Source organism: Lithobates pipiens, unplaced genomic scaffold (assembly GCF_037356315.1).
Source record: "Lithobates pipiens isolate NorthernLeopardFrog02 unplaced genomic scaffold, aLitPip1_a1.2 Scaffold_23, whole genome shotgun sequence".
In the NCBI taxonomy this organism is placed as follows: domain Eukaryota; kingdom Metazoa; phylum Chordata; class Amphibia; order Anura; family Ranidae; genus Lithobates; species Lithobates pipiens.
In genome coordinates this window covers 121,121,992-121,139,600 of record NW_027507785.1, presented here as the reverse complement: position 1 = coordinate 121,139,600, position 17,609 = coordinate 121,121,992, and the positions used below count along the sequence as shown (strand labels likewise).

The 17,609-nt window shown below is 46.5% G+C and overlaps 1 protein-coding gene across 1 annotated transcript in view; it reads left to right on the top strand.

Moving 5' to 3' along the window:
• Positions 1–1,740: 1,740 nt before the first annotated feature.
• LOC143927855 (6-phosphofructo-2-kinase/fructose-2,6-bisphosphatase 4-like) overlaps positions 1,741–17,609 on the top strand; it is a 189,278-nt gene continuing 173,409 nt past the window's right edge. The window contains exon 1 of the mRNA XM_077452282.1: positions 1,741–1,918. Coding sequence (XP_077308408.1) covers positions 1,855–1,918 — 64 coding nt within the window. The 5' untranslated portion in view covers positions 1,741–1,854. The remainder of the gene's footprint in view (positions 1,919–17,609) is intronic.

Genomic DNA, 17,609 nt, shown 5'->3' with positions numbered 1-17,609 from the left:
AAAGAGTACCTGTCATTGCCTATTACTGTCACAAGGGAGGTTTACATTCCTTGTGACAGCAATAAAAATGATCAGATTTTTTTTGTAAAGGGTCAGTGTAAAAAAAAAAAAAAAAACATATAAATAGCAAAAATTTTCTTTTTAAAACGCAGCATTTCTCTGTGCTCGCGTGCAGAAGCAAACGCATACGTAAGTTGCGCCTGCAAATGTAAACAGTGTTCAAACCACACATTGCGGTATTGCGGCGATCATTAGAGGGAGAGCAATAATTCTAGCACTAGCTCCTCTAGCTTCTCTCTAACTCTAAACTGGTAACCTGTAAAAATTCTTAAAGCGTTGCCTATGGAGATTTTTAAGTACTGTAGTTTGTCACCATTCCACGACCGTGTGCAGTTTTAAAGCCTGACATGTTAGGTATCTATTAGTCGGTGGAACATCATCTTTCACATTATACAAAAAAAAAATTGGGCTAACTTTGCTGTTGTGTTTTTTTTTTTTTTATTCATGAAAGTGTATTTTTTGCAAAAAATTGCATTTGAAAGACCACTGCACAATACAGTGTGGCATAAAATATTGCAATGATCGCCATTTTAGTCTCTGCTAAATATATATATATATATATATATATATATATATATATATATAATGTTTGGGGGGTTCTAAGTAATTTTCTAGCAAAAAAATACTAATTTTAACTTGTAAGCAACAAGTGTCAGAAATAGGTTTAGGCATGAAAGGGGTTAAATTAACAAGACTTATTTGTCAATACATGGACCTTATTTTTCAAAAATTGTCCCGATTGGGATATACTCTGCACATGGCGGAAATATGGGATAGGACCAACCAAATAAGGCGTGTTAAGCCTCATACACACGATTGGACTTTGTACAAACTTTCCCGTGGACTTTTGTACAAAGGGCGTTGGCCATAAGTTTGTATTGCATACACACGATCTGACTTTTTAGGCAACAAACACGAACGTAGTGACGTTTCAACGTACTGACGACACTTCAAAAGAGGATGTTCAATTACTCCGGCGCCACCCTTTGGTCAACTTCTATATTGTTGTCTGATCGTTTGCATTGGTTCTGAGCATGCGTGTTTGTACTTTGTACAAAAGTCCGATGGTTTTGTGTACACACGATCGGACTTTGCTCCATTGGACTTATATTGTCAAAAAGTTTGTCCGTTCGCAGTCAAAAGTCAGATGAAAATCGAAAAAGTTTGTCCGATGGAGCGTACACACGGTGGGATGTTGCCTCAAAACAGCTAATTTGCATGTTTGTTGGCAAAAAGTCTGATCGTGTGTACGGGCCTTTACTGGTCAGATGACCAGGTGAAGACCGGGGGAAACAAAATGATGAAAGTAGATCCAGATTTTCAGTTTTTTCTTTTCGTCTTCCTCTAGATCTCCTGTGGGTATATGATCGGGTATATGGGATTCTATGATTTTTTTTTTTTTTTTATGGTTGAACTAGATGGACTTGTGTCTTTTTTTCAACCTGACTAACTATGCAACAGACTAAAAAAAAAAGAAGAAAATTCACATCTAATGATCGGTAAGCTGCTCTAGGTGACATTTTTGATGTATTACTCCTTTAAATGTGAGTGGGTGTGAGGGCGGCGCCGGAAGGGTTAAGCAGGGTGACAGGCGAGCCTCCAGTGTGTGTAAACAGTGGGTGTGCCCTAATCTCTGGAGGCCCCTCCCCCTCCCCGTCCCTTCCCGCCCCTGGGCGGGCCCACAGCCCTACGTTCCTCTGGTGCCCGGGCACTCATACACACATACCCAGGGGCTCAGCTGTCCGGAGCGGACTGAGAATAGCAGCATGCAGCTGGTGCCCGCCTTCCATATCTATGCCTGCTGACAGTGGACAGAGCGGAGCCATGAGGGGTAGCAGCCAGTGCCGGGGGAGGAGAGGTAAGGCGCAGCTTATGGGGGTGGGGGGGCCCTCACCCGTCTATGGTAAATGGAGGCATTGTAGGGACATGTGTACGTGCTGCTGAGCATGTAAACACACGTGAGTGTGCTGAGGGAGGGAGACTTGTCAGGCTTCTTATTGTAGTGTGTGGGGATGGGGACTTTTCTTGTGTCATGTAAGCTGTGATGATGGGGTGGAAGTGTCTGCTGACCCTTCTCCATCCCTCTCCTCCTCATTGATGTACAGTGCAGAGCACACCGGAGGAGTCCCACTATGTAAACACAAGGAGCCCAGCCCTTCCCTCTGCCTGTGTTTACTTCAATAAGGTAGGTACATCACCAACATGGTGCATGCTGATTCCCAGGAGGAGCCGCCAACCCTGCCAATGATATGAACCGCACTCCTCAGAGGTTTAGGTAATCAATAAGAAATTCCATGCAGATTTCATTTATTCTGTATTCGTCATCAGTGTTCAGGTGACTTCTTAGTATATCATTGTTATGTAAACTGTTGCCCAAAGCACTAAATACACATATAGTGCAACAATACATGTGCACAATCATACAGACCTGTGATGACAACCGGTTCTGATTGTCGCTTTTTGCCGATTTTCTGTCTATGATGGCAGTAGTTTAGAGGGCATAGATCAACAGGTAAAGCCGGCCATAGATGGAAAATTTTTTCATCAACTGGCAGGCTGATCAAAAAAAACGAAATCACCCATCCACTTATTGCAGGTGTATGAAGGAATTCTGACAGAAGGGATCCCCCCGCACTCTCAGAACACACTGATCAGTGCTGCGTGTGCTGACCGAACACACATTTTTTTCAACAATCCCATTGAAGAGGAGTAAGGATGAGCTCCGGCTTGTTCGCATACTCCATGTGCAGAGCCCACCAGGAAGTTAGCGCAGCTTACCTGTAGGTCCAAGAAATATATCCTAAACCTACACGGTTTAGGAGATATTTACTAAAAGACAGTGACAGCAGTCTACGGCGCATGCGCTGTAGACAGCGGCATGCAGGCGCACTATCGCCGTTAGCAGCATGCTGCGGGATTGACGTCATCGCTGTTCCGGCGCTGTGAGTGGCCGGAGCACCTGGAAAAAGATGGATGCTCCGGACTACAGAAGACAGCGGTGACATCGCTGGCTCCTGTGTTAGGTAAGTGACACATAATGGACTACTATGTGATGCATAGTAGCCCATTATGCTTTACCTTTGCAGAGAGACAAAGAGGAAGTAAACCCATCAGGGTTTACTTCCTCTTTAAGGCTTACCTGTAGGTACTGTAAATATCTCCTAAACCTGTACAGTTTAGGAGATATTTACCATATACGCTTGCGCTAACATCATTGGCGCATGCGCACTAAAGAAAGGGCATGAGCGTGCCATTTTCTATATGGCCCGTGCCATGCCCGTCGGCTCCCACGTACAACTCTGGACAGTCAGAGAGCTAGAGTCTGTGGCCCCGGAAGGTAGAGGGGTGAAGATTGGACGCTTCCACACAACAAGGACAGGGAACCAGTTATGCTCGGAGGTAGGGGGAAGCTATCGCCACTAAGGGCTCATCCATCTTATTACCAGAGACCACTGTGAGTAAGCTGGAGCCAGTACCTGAGCAGTCTTCTCACCAGCCTGGGTCGGTGAAGAAGTGGTAAAACTTCAGCAAGTACCATACCAGGGACCTAGCAGGTCAGAAGGGGTGATGCTTGAGGAGTATCTGTGAGTAGCAAGCCAGGAACCCAGCAGGGAATCGGGGTTGACGCTTGAGGAAGATACGGTTTTGGAGATCAGGGTTTACTTCCTCTTTGCAGTGGTTTACAACCACTTCACTTTCTTCTTCCTTACCTACAAGGCAAAGGCATAATGTGCTAGTTTGAATCGCATACTAGCACACTATGTGAAACTTGCCACAAAGCCTTCCAGTGATGCAATGTCATTGTTTTGAGACAGCATCCACCTTCACCCAGACTACCTTCCAGGTTCGCAGACTCCGGCTCTGTGACTGGCCGGAGCCGCAATGAAGTCACTCCTGCGCATGCACGCAGGAGCCTCCAGTTACGCCACGGGGCTCTGAAAAAACAGAATGGTCTGCCGTCCTTCGATATTTACACTACCTATAGGTAAGTCTTGTTATAGGCTTGCCTTTAGGTAAAAGTGGGAGTTTACTTCCTCTTTAGGCAGCCCATACAGTAGTTGTAGGTGTTGGTCAACCAGCGGGTTGAATGAAAAAAACAGACCCAACTCCCTCATCCACACACTCAATGTGGATGGGGGAATCCTCCTGCTGTACTGTATTCTGAAAGCAGGAGGAATTCCCTGCCACCAGAATACACTGTACTGCATTGCAGGCTATAGCCTGTGACACTGAGCAGGGAAAATTCCACAAGGTGGTTGTATAGAAGTTGGTTGGTAGGTCGACTTCTGTACAATCTCAATGCCCATACATGGATCAAAATTTTGGCAGGTCCCTGCTGAACTGGCCAAATTTCGATCCAGGTATGGCCAGCTTTAGAAAACCCAACACCAGTTGCTGTTGTTTTCCTGTGATATACCGGACTTCAGCATTGTATCATTCTGCTGCTATAACACCCCCCCCCCCTTTCCCTCTGCACTGACATACTGTAACCATGATCAGCTTATTTGCTACCACAAGGATTCTCAGATTGTGCCTACATGTTTTACCACCATCTATAATCTTTGTGCAGCCACTTGTGTTGCAAAAGACTTGGTTTGGAATTTCAGTGTAGTGCAAATGCCCACCTAAACAATCCTATTTATTCACGTAGGTCTAGTTTATGCTCGCAGTTGGGGAAAGTAGAAAAAGGTGATTGAGTCGCTGTGTGTTTTTTATTTATTATTTTTTTTATGAACTGCATCCCCTTAAAGTGATACTAAAGTCTCTTTGTTACTTTTAACTAAAAAAAATTAAAATATACATGTTCTACTTGCCTGTCTTGTGTAGTGGTTTTGAACAGAGCAGCCCAGAGCCTCCTCTTTTTAGATCCCTCTTTGGTCCTCCTGGCCACTCCCTCCTGTTGATTGTCCCCATAGCAAGCAGCTTGCTGTGAGGGCACCCGAGCCACAGCTCCCTTTGTCCATTCAGACACTAAAACATAGCCTGGCCCCGTCCCCTCTCTCCTCATTGGCTGACTGACTTTGACAGCAGTGGGAGCCAATGGCACCACACTGCTCTCTCAGCCAATGAGGAGGGGAGTCCTGAGCAGCCGAGATACTCCTACAACATTGCTGGATCTAGATGGGGCTCAGGTATGTATTAGAGGGGCTGAGGGGGGCTGCGGCATACAGAAGGAGTTTTGTCTTAATGCATAGCATGCATTAAGATAAAAAACCGTCTGCCTTTATAATCACTTTAAACTCCAAAGGCAGCCATACAGGGGTATGCCCTGTATAAGATTTCCCCCATCATGATTGGCATGCAGTTCAAGTGAATGGGGCTATGCTGCAAATGCAATGAAATGCAACATAATGCTTTCTCACTGCCTGTTGAACGCCTTCCGAAAACCAATTCACTCCTTATATGCTCCTCAGAGGGCTACTGCTAGTGTAGAAGAGCCCTTAGGCCCTTGACTTGCGTAGCTGTTGCTTAGGCTGGCCATAGCTTGATCAAAATGTTGTCTGGTTCAGCAGAGACTGACAAACTTTGATCTTTCTATGGGCACTCAGGCTAGAGAAGTCAATCTAATGATTGAACAGAAATCTTGGAGATCTTTCATTCATTCGATCGGTGCTACAGCAGACTGGTCCCAGTCCCAGGTATTCTGACAGTGGAGGAGTCCCCCGCACCTCAAATGTTTTGATGGGGAATCCATAGGAGATATAAAACAAACCATCTATGGCTAGCTTTAATCTAAAGGCAATTATACATATAGATTGTTTGGCCTGTTTAGGGCTTACAGGCACTGGGACAATTAGCAATGAGACCTCTTGTTGTCCTTGAGCCCACTGGGACCTGATGCTGTGTGGAAAAACACTTCCTTCTGTCAAGCTACCCTGAGATTTTCCAACTATGTGGAAATCTTTGAGTAAAAAAAAAATGTTTCTGATATTAGTCAGTCAACTTTTATTATCCCCTAGAGAAATCCTACGTGATCTATTTCTAAACTAGTTTTCACATTGGGCCATCATACAGAGTTGGGAAGTGTCTGTCCACGTTTAGGTCTTTCACATGAGCAGAATGACAAACCCCAGTTAACTCAGCTGTAGCGTTAACCCATATTCATGGCACGTTTCATACTCCTTACTGCGCAAAAATAATCCCTGCCCAAATGACACCTCCTGGTTTTCAGTTTTTATTACACGGGGAGATGACTGCTTCAAAAACACGCACTGAATCTACATGCATGTTGTTTTAGCATGTGACAATTGAATTCAGTGGAGGCAGTAGGTTGCTGCAAAGCTTTGAGAACAATACTTGCTCCGAATTCTTGACGTGATCCTAACACGCTGGTGTATACTGTTTGGTCTGCCTGCTATTACTCCAATATCATAGAGTGCTGGTGGTAGCGATGCATTTTAAAACGTGGTTGGAATGCTTGTATTTACAGTATTTCTAACCTTATGGAAAAGAGGCCCTTAAAAAGGGGGTCCAGCCCCACCACGGAAAATTTTAAAGTCAGCAGCTACAAATATTGCAGCTACTGACTGTTAACATATGGGCATTTACCTGTCCAGGGAGCCTGCAATGTTGACACCCTAGCCGATTTTCGGACTGGCTGCTAGGTGCATCCACCGACCTTCCTGGTAAGGGAACCCAGCAGGGAAGCCTTTTGGCATCACTGCTGGTTCCCTACTGCGCGTGTGTGACGCTAGCTGCGCTTTCTAAGTAGCCCAGCGAAGGAGGAGGAGAGGCGAAATTCTGGTTGGACACATAAGTGTAAGTTCTATTTTTGAGTGGAACTCCACTTTAACTCTAAACCTAATCTATCTAACCCTGTAAAGAAAAGATCACTATACTTCCATATCCGGCAGCTGCTGCAGTCCATTCCCAGGTTGAGTTGTCAGCAGCAGCAGCTTCAGTGTGCAGGATTGGGAGCCAACAACATAACATGGAAGCCCCTTCATAAGTCTATGGGTGACATCACTTCCCTGCTGTTGTCGGCTTTCTCCTGCACTTAGAGGGCGCTACTGGAGACCAGACTGGAGTGGCTTCAGAATAGGCAAGTATAGTGATCTTTTCATTATGGCTTTAGATAGATTAGGCCTGGGGGGAGTAGGTGTAAAGTGAGTTAGGTTTTGCCTTTATTTCCGTTTTATGGGGACCTTGCTTATTCGTGCTCACAATCTAAGCAGAAAATACAAAAGAAAAAGGGCCATATATTACCATACTTAATGAGCATTTAATACAAATATGTTTGCTACTGTAATGAACCAAATGTAACTATAGTAGTTTTGAATATGTATAAAAGTCGGTTCAATATTTTGTTATGTTTTGCAGCCACTCCCATGTTGATCATTAATTGCACAGGGATCATTAAAAGAAAGCAAGTCTTAGTCAGTACATTAGAACTCTGGGAATTATGCCACATTAAGTGTTGACATAAAATACGGTTCATGTTATTGTTTGTAAATCTGTTCACATAAGAGCCCATTCACACAGGGGCAACTCCTGATCCGACTTCAGGTCGCCCCTAGTCGCCTCAGGTCGCCTCAGGTCGGACAACATTTAAAAATCAATGTAAGTGAATGAGAGCCGTGTTAATGCACACTACTGAAGTCGCTCCGACTTCAAAAAAGGTTCCTGTACTACTTCTATCCGACTTGTAGGCGACCGGTACCCATTGATTTCAATGGAGGTCGCCTCCAAGTCGGATCTCTGTCTATACGGAGGCGACTTTGACAGAATTATCAGCTCTCAAGAGGGAACTCCACGGCAAATTTCTGAAAAAAATTTGGCGTGGGTTCCCCCTCCGAGAGCATACCAGGCCCTTAGGTCTGGTATGGATTCCAAGGGGAACCCCCTACGCCGAAAAAACGGCGTGGGGGTCCCCCCCAGATCCACACCAGACCCTTATCCGAGCACGCTACCCGGCCGGCCAGGAAAGGGGGTGGGGACGAGCGGGCGGCCCCCCCCCTCCTGAGCCGTACCAGGCCGCGTGCCCTCAACATGGGGGGGTGCCTTGGGGGAGGGGGGGCGTGCGGCCCCCCCACCCCAAAGCACCTTGTCCCCATGTTGATGAGGACAAGGGCCTCTTCCCGACAACCCTGGCCGTTGGTTGTCGGGGTCTGCGGGCGGGGGGCTTATCGGAATCCGGGAGCCCCCTTTAATAAGGGGGCCCCCGGATACCGGCCCCCCACCCTATGTGAATGAGTATGGGGTACAATGTACCCCTACCCATTCACCTGTGAAATAAAGTACAATAAAACACACAACACAGAGAAAAAGTATTTTATTGCACAGCCGGGGGTCTTCCGTCTTCGGGGGTCTTCTCGCCGGACTCCTCCGCTATGTGTGTGTAGCTCTTTTGCCAGCGGAGGAGTCCGGCTTTCTTCCTCCCCGCCGCCGGCCTCTTCTCCCGACTTCGGGGGTCTTGTCCCCCTCTTCGGTTCTTCTGCCGGGCCACCGCGCCTGGTCCGGTGGCCCGGTCTTCTGTCGCCGTCTTCCGTTCTTCTGTCGCCGCCTTCGGTTCTTCTGCCGGGCCACCGCGCCTTCTTATAGCTCTTTTACAGGCGGTGGCCCGGTCTTCCGTCGCCGCCGCCGCCGCCTTCCGTTCTTCTCCTTCTTCTTCTCCTGGAGATGTTGACTCGACGAGCTCTCCGGCCACAATGCCAGGGACGCGCTCCGCTGCCTCTTATATAGGGACAATGGGGCGGTGTCACATGGGTTGATGTCACATGGGTTGGTCACATGGGTTGATGTCACATGGTGACCCCGCCCCCTTACCATGTGACATCAACCCATGTGACCAACCCATGTGACATCAACCCATGTGACACCGCCCCATTGTCCCTATATAAGAGGCAGCGGAGCGCGTCCCTGGCATTCCGGCCGGAGAGCTCGTCGAGTCAACATCTCCAGGAGAAGAAGAAGGAGAAGAACGGAAGGCGGCGGCGGCGGCGACGGAAGACCGGGCCACCGCCTGTAAAAGAGCTATAAGAAGGCGCGGTGGCCCGGCAGAAGAACCGAAGGCGGCGACAGAAGAACGGAAGACGGCGACAGAAGACCGGGCCACCGGACCAGGCGCGGTGGCCCGGCAGAAGAACCGAAGAGGGGGACAAGACCCCCGAAGTCGGGAGAAGAGGCCGGCGGCGGGGAGGAAGAAAGCCGGACTCCTCCGCTGGCAAAAGAGCTACACACACATAGCGGAGGAGTCCGGCGAGAAGACCCCCGAAGACGGAAGACCCCCGGCTGTGCAATAAAATACTTTTTCTCTGTGTTGTGTGTTTTATTGTACTTTATTTCACAGGTGAATGGGTAGGGGTACATTGTACCCCATACTCATTCACATAGGGTGGGGGGCCGGTATCCGGGGGCCCCCTTATTAAAGGGGGCTCCCGGATTCCGATAAGCCCCCCGCCCGCAGACCCCGACAACCAACGGCCAGGGTTGTCGGGAAGAGGCCCTTGTCCTCATCAACATGGGGACAAGGTGCTTTGGGGTGGGGGGGGCCGCACGCCCCCCTCCCCCAAGGCACCCCCCCATGTTGAGGGCACGCGGCCTGGTACGGCTCAGGAGGGGGGGGGCCGCCCGCTCGTCCCCACCCCCTTTCCTAGCCGGCCGGGTAGCGTGCTCGGATAAGGGTCTGGTGTGGATCTGGGGGGGACCCCCACGCCGTTTTTTCGGCGTAGGGGGTTCCCCTTGGAATCCATACCAGACCTAAGGACCTGGTATGCTCTCGGAGGGGGAACCCACGCCAAATTTTTTTCAGAAATTTGCCGTGGAGTTTCCCCTTGAGCTCATTCTCTGCTTGGCCGCGGCAAAAGTCGCCTGGCCTGGGGCGACTTGTAAGTCGTCCCAAGTCGCGCTTGAAGTCATCACAAGTCGTTTTGAAGTCGTCCCAAGTCGCCGCTGTCAAGTCGTGTCCAAGTAGCCTGATCAAGTCGCCTACAAGTCGTGTTGCCCCTGTGTGAATGGGCTCTTAAAGTGACAGGGTAGTGCTTTGTGTGTACATAAGATGTAGCATTCTACAATCAAACTGAAGGTTGTATTATATAAATGTTTTAATCATGAGACATGTAACAGTTATTTAGCTTAGTTGATTTTTATATGAATAGCCTCAAAGTGTTGCTGCAGGATTGCCATGTGAACTGTTGTTTACTTTTGATTGCCTCTGTGCCTATATCTACCTGTTACCATCACTTTGCTCTCTTCTGCCAGAAATTAGAGAGGGGCATGTCGCATGCCTCCCTGCAATGCAGCTTTTGAGCACTGTCTAAGGAGAAAGAGTCGTGTGTTGGTAAAGGTAAGTGTAGGCACCAGAGGGTACCAAGGGCAGGCTTGGAATTTTTATAATCTGACAGCTTTGCTCTCAAGAAGTAATTTTCACTGTAGTCTGTGTTTGCTTTAGATATCCAATTGTGTCGTCCTTAAGAATGTAAATCATTTGATAACCAGCTCATGAAAGATCTGACTATTGATTCGTCTTTTTTTAATGAATACAGTGTGGTATAGACATGAAAGTTTTTACTTTGGGCAAACATACATGTTTTGTGCCTGTGCAAAAGGAAAGGGGAGGCCTGGCCAGTTTCACTTTCTCCTGAAAAAAGTTACACAAGGATGTCTACCATGGCTTCCGTAGTCCCTACAGATGTATTTATACTCTGACAAACTCGGTGTCCCTGCTAAAAGTAGAGATGCAACCTACCAAAAACATCCAAAGTGTTATAATTCTCTTCCAGGACAGCTATCTGAAGGATGATTGGATGTGCCTTCAACAGGAAACGCTAAGCAAAAAGCGGTTTAAAAGCCCCTCTAATCCCCTCAACCCCAGTTCCAATATGCCTCCAACCGCCCTAGGAACTCACATTGTAACGTTTGTTTTGTTGGTCTGGTGATTGTGGTGATCGACCCTCCGCAATGTGGTCAGGTCTCAGTCTTTTGATTTTTATTTATTTATTTTTTGCATGTTCCCTCTGGCTTGTGTGTGTGTGGTTGCTAGGGAACAATATGGCGCATCTGGCCCATCCTCTGAGCGGTTCTTGGTCTGCCCCATGTCAAGGGTCCTAAAGTGGTGGATAGTGTGGGCAATATGACATCTGGGGAAACTTCTGGTGGCAGAACATGACTGCATTCCGACTGACAGCTTAAACAGTGAGGCAGCACGGCTCTTCTTCACCAGTCTAATGCAGAGCCCCTGGAGGGAGGAATGGGACTAGCTGCTTCCATTGGACCTTGAGCCTCCCTTCTGTCCTGTGCTTGGTCACGCTACACAGCAGCAGTGGTCTCCCTAGATCCCACCATAAATGAAGAAGGGAAGATTATACAGTCAAAGGAGACTGCTTTTACAAGCAAGATCTAGCTCTTCCTCATCTACAAGATCTTTACTATCTGAGATAAAATATTGCCTTTCATTTGCATATTTTATCTGAGGATGGTAGTTTGTCTATTTTCAGTTCAGATATGTTTTTCCCTCCTTCCTTTTTACGCCCGCAGATAAATCTGCTAAGCCAAACTGGTCATACACTGTATGAATATTGATCAGTTCGAAGTGTTGCGGTCCAACTCCTTTCGACAAAAGTTGACTGATCAACATCTTTTGATGGAACTTGCTGGAAAATTATTGTCCGAACAGTGGCTGCATCTAATTGGATGCACCCTCTGTACAAGTATTTTGAAAGCCAGATTAAGCCAAACTTAAACTTGTACTTAAATCAGGGGCTTAAGAAAAAGTTTTGTAACTGTAATTCCAAGCTCTCAAGTTCAAACAACAAGGCTTTGTGTGAAAAGTGTTTTATGTTCCTGGCAGGATCAGATACTGCTTTCCTAATGAGAGACTTTATGAATGCTATCCAAGATGAGATGGTTTCAACCTTTCGCTCATTTGGATCAGTTCTTTCAGACCTAGGGCCCTTACCATCTAAATGAATCCCTTAACCTCAAGATGCCAAGTCTAGACCTTTACTTTTTTTTCTACAGGTTACCCTGAAACTGTTCTCAGCTCTCCAATTTAGAGGAAGAAGAAGACGTGGCTTCCTCATTTGGGTGGGTTCACTCAGGGGAGGAAATGGAAGATGTGGGTGGAATTGGCGCAAGTAGGTACATGTTTCCTGTAGATGAGGTTCTCTTAAGCCATATACACATTGAAGCAAACTGAAGATGTCCAGCCTGTAATCGAAGTACAGGACAAGATGTATAGGGGTGTACAGGAGTGTGGGGCATTTCCATCTATCTCCCAAAGAATCATTTAAAGAGCGTAAGAACCAGAAAGGAAGTGGTTTGTGCCCATATGGTACAATTGTTTTTTGTTTTGTTTTTTTCTTAAATTGGACTTCACTCTTTCTCAGACAGTTGAAGTTGATCTACAGTTTAATAATTTGAGGATTCTGGTCTCGTTGGGATCAGATGGAAAGAAAAAAATGAATCTTTGTTTAGAAGAGCTTGGCATGCTTCTGCTTTTTCTCTAGGTCCTGCCTTCGATTGCATTTGTGTGTTAAGAATCCTGGACATATAGGTGGAGACACAAATGTCTCTACTGTGATCAGGTACAGGAACCCTTGCCTAAAGGCAGGAGGAAGTTTTCCTAGCTGATGCTGCAGTACAATCTATTAATGCCACAGCAAGGGCAGGAGCCCTGATCAATTCTGCCAGAGGGATGATATGGGTCAAAATCTAGGAAGGAGCTGACCTCGAAGACCAGACTCTGTAGAATCCCCTTCAAGGGAAACTTTCTTTTTGGTTCAGGTTCTGAGGCTGTGTTTACATGTTCTTTGGAAAAAGTGAAGAAATTAGGGAAAACTTTGTTTCTTGTTTTCTTCAAATGAACCCCCAAAGAGAACAAATGATGCGAGGCCAAGGGGTAGGGGAAGACTATCTCTTTTGCAAGCAATGGGATTAAATCTAAAACCGCCCTTCTCTTTTTTTTTTTTTTTTTTTTAGGTTAATATTATAAGAAGCATTTGAGGAACAGAGTTATTAGATCAATCCAATTACAGAGCAATTCTTTCTGTAGGAAAAGCCTTTGTTGCCTTCAAGGGATGGGTAATTCTCTCAGACGATTCCACAGTAGCGTTAAATCTGAACACTGGGACAACCAGGTCAAGCACCCTTCTGTCCCTAGTCCAGGAGATTTTCACATGGAGAGAACAATTTATAACATCTGTATTAGCTGCACATATCAAAGGGACTCTGAGTGTCATGGTAGACTATTTGAGCACAGTACAGGAATAATTCTCCTCTAGAGAATGATCCTGAGGACAGATGCTCTGATTCACAGATGGAACTTGTGGGTGGGTTGCATTTTACCCTTTTTCTCTGCTGCCATTTAGTGATCTTTAGGGCAAGTCAAAGAATCATATTGGCACCGTAGTGGCCCAGAAGGCTCTGGTTACCCATCCTTGTGTCAATTTCTTCTCCATTGGTTCTACTATTGCGGCCAGATCATCTCTCTAAAGGGCCCAAACCCTTAGCTCTTCCCAGTTAGAGAATCCTCAAAAACCAAAGCAGTTCTGCCTTGGTGGATATATGTTCAAGTGTATAAAACATTTTGTAGCTAGTAAAAAAAAAAAACTACACAAGGTGTGACAGTAACGCACAGTGCGGGGCTCTGCAATATTGTATAAGATAAGACTGGGTTTTCAGTTTTCTCCAGGTTTTGTAATTTTTCTGGGTCTGAAACTTGGAGACTTGCGTGGGAAGAACTTTCCAATCCTGTGTCCAGGTATCACTGGAGACCTGCTCGCTGTGTCAGTGTGCAGGTGTGCGCACTTATTATAAGCAAGACCCTTCTAAAGCTTGGTGCGCCCTTCAGGAGAGAAGTGTGCGCTGCAGCCAAGAAAAAGGCGTGCTCTACTCAGAAGACAGGGACAGTTGAGTGAGTCTGAAGGACTGGGGAGCTGAGGCGATTAGGCGAGTTATGGGGAAAATTTGTCTTGGGAGCGCCAGGAGATCCCTATTGAGAGGCCACTGAGTTGGCCCTTGTAGTTGGCTGCTGTAACTAAAGGCTGAATGAGCCATGAGTTGGAAGAGCTGTGTCTGAAGGATTCTAACGAGCAGTGGAGCTGCTGAAAAGAGCCAGGTGGCTTGGCATTTTTTATCTGTTTTGTTAGTGAACATTCCATGCATGGGCATCTATTGTTAATTTTGCTTTCATTTTGTTTAATAAAAGTGGGCTGCCAAGCCCTTAACTACAGTTTGGACTGGTGTGTACTCACTGGAACACATCTGAGCTAAAAAAAAAAACTGTTCTATACCTGCAGTCTTGGACTGGGATTTGTAGTGGAAACCAGTGGGAATGTCACAGCTCTCCCTGGCAAGGGACCTGCAGCATCTGGATCTCATGACCATACTGAAGATGATTAAAAGAGACGTATATACGCAGATCTTTTACAAACTATATGTAGGAGGAGGGCGGAGGCAGTGTTTTCAGCCAGTCTTATATTTGCCTATTCTTCCACTTTAAGCACTTCATAGATCACAGGAAGTGACTTTACCAACTTTCTGCAGTAAAAAAAAATAGAAGCTCAGTTAATTTCTCTGGATGCAAAAGGCTGTCTCTTGAGATTTTGATTTGAAGTACAGAATGTCTTCTAGTTCTGTTTAGTGGTCCGAATAAAGGGCTTAATGCAGAGCATGCATTAAAGGCATTGTAAAGGCTAAAGGTTTTTATATCTTCTCTTCCCCCCCCCCCCCCCCTTTTTATCTTTTTTAAAGGTTTTTATTGCTCAAACAAATATTATATTTATACATATGTATTTTTTTCCATGGTAGGAGTGTTATCCATGTTTTAACCGTTGGTGGCCTGGCAGGTTTCCAGCTTTCAAGTATTTTCCTAGCTTGAAACGTGCTCTGGCGAAAGCCATCCTTGTCACCTCCTCTGGGATTACCACCTCCAGTACCCCCATAAGACAGCCTAATGTATCAAGAGGGACATTGGTTTGAAACACCTGGTTAAGTGTAGCTAGGACCCCGGTCCAATATCTATGGAGTTTGGGGCAAAGCCAAAGGAGTTGATTTGGGTCACCAGGCACTGCTTTACTTTTGCAACAAAGCAGGTCTGGTATTTTTCCCATTCTGTGAAGTTTTACTGGGGTATAGTGCACCCTTAATAGTATATATAGTTGGGATACCTTTTGTGATACCTTTTGCATGCGGGTCTGAAGGGCTTCTTCACACTGCTTCCCTATAATGGGGTCTAAGTGTGCTTCCCACTATGTCGGTGCCTTCATGGGTGCTCTTTCAGACATACTGATAAAAGCATAAGGTGACATTGAGATATTATTCCCTTTTGTGTCCGATGCAGTATGTGGAAGATGGGTGTGGGGGGGGGGGGGGGGCTGTACCCAGTCTACTGAGTCGCCCTGCACCTTGACAGCATGCTTTAGTTGAAGTAGTACATCATGTTGGTGGGTAATGCATATTTAGATTGTAGGTCTGCGAAGGAGAGTAGTCTCCCATTATGGAAGACATGTCTAAATGGGTTATTCCCATGGGGTGCCACCTTTGGTCCCTGTTTGGATTTTGGCCAGTTCTTATGTTTTATTCCCCCAGAGTGGACTGTAAGCTGTATAGCCTGTTATGTGTTGCAGTTGTTTAGCCTCGTTCCTCACCATCTGAAGGAGTGTGTAAGTGGGCATTTGTTAGGCCATTGAAACAACTAAGCATCTAGGCCCTCAGGTCCTGCCCCTGTGCCCACCAGCATAAGTTTAGCTGACGAGCTTACAGGGGCAGGAGCCAGTGCGAATATTCAGTGGAATAACCCCTAGAGTGTTGTGTAGCATGTACAAGAACTGGGGCATTAGAATCATCTTTACAAGGTTGGTCTTCTCTGCCAGGGACATTTTGAGTCTATTCCATATATTTTATCTCTGAAGCAAGTCAGTATGGGGTATATATTTAGCCTGCAATACTCAGTAAGTTTGGGGGAGATATAAATGTGTTTAAAGGAAGACTCTATAGGGACAGGACAAGGAAGCTCTGCATTCAGCCCGGGGTCTCATCCAGAAACATCAGTACAGATTTGGACCAGTTAATGCTTAGGCCTGAATAGTGGCCAAAGTCGGTGATGATGGACATTACCCAAGAGAGAATTATCCACGCCCTCCAAGAAGAGGAGTATATCGCCGGCGTAGAGCATTATTTATCTCATGCAATTCATTGTAGCAAAATCCCTTGATCTGTGGGTAATTCCTCACCTAGGCTGCAAGAGGCTCAATGGCCAATGCAAATAGCAGGGGAGACAGGGGTCAGCCCTGCCTAATCCCTATGCCCAGTGCAAAGGAGTGTGACAGCCTATCGGATATGCGTATGGTGCCCTGTGACGAGCCATATAGTAGCTTTACCCAGTCAATGGATCTAGGCCCAAATCCAAATTTTGCCAGTACAGCCCATAGATGCCGAAGCTGTTGAATGTTTTATTGGTGTCATGAGACAACACACACACACACACACACACACACACACACACACACACACACACACACACACACACACCATGGTAACAAGGTAAAAGGCTTCCTGGGCTGTGAATCTGTGCACAGGGGCTTGACAGGGAATTCACCAAAGAATTGTCGAGGTGAAGCCGGAGTCAGGGATTCCAGAAGTCAGTTAACGATGAACAGAGCCAGGGTCAGAAGCCGGGGTCAATCTTGAACACTGCAACTTGAAAATAAGAACACAGGAAAACAGGAACCTTTGGCATTACAAGAGACAATGAACTGAAGTGTGGCTCAGAGGTCAAAGCAACAGGAGCAGCAGTCAGGAATTCATGGGTTCAATACCTCCCTGAGCCACTAGGTCGTGACCATGCCTGGCCTTCTGCATTGCACGGTAGGGACCGAGACACTGGGGTCTGCATGTTCAGGTAGTCTTCTGAGGTTGGCTCGCGGTTGACTTTTGTGGCATGAAACCTGCCTGGTCTGGGTGGATGATAGAATAGAATAACCTTGTTAACCCTCAAGGCCAGAACCTAGGCTAGTATTTTTACATCCCCCGTGCAGCAACGAGATGGGCCTGTAAGAACTCAGATCTACTGGGTCTTTTCCAGGTTTAAGTAGTAGTATGTTTTCACTTGCTATAGGTAGCTTCCCTGATTTAAAGGAGTAGTTAAAGACTTCTAGTAATTTTGGGTAGAATTACCTCTCCGTATTGGCTGTAAACTTCCATGGAGATCCCGTCATCCCTTGTCGCTTTACAAGTAGGAAAGAAGCCGCAGCATCTTTCAACTCATCCAACGTAACTGGAGCTTAAAGCTCCGTGCGCGCTCGACGAGTCAGAGCTGGCATGGACACAGTGTCTAAATAACCCTGCAGTGCCTTGTCGGTGTAGTTGTCACAAGGTTTGTAAAAATCTGCATAGAAGGAAGCTAGTTCAGTGATTATTAGCTCAGGGTCATTAACCATTTGCCCCATGGAGCAGCGGATGGCTCCTATGGCTGGGGATGATTGTTGGGACCTGCCAATTCTAGCCAACAAGCGGCCAGTTTTCTCCCCCTCCTCATTGAAGGCCTGTTTGGTAAAGAATCGTTTTTTGCTCTGTGGCATAGGATCTCAAATGGTCCAGGGAATCCTGGC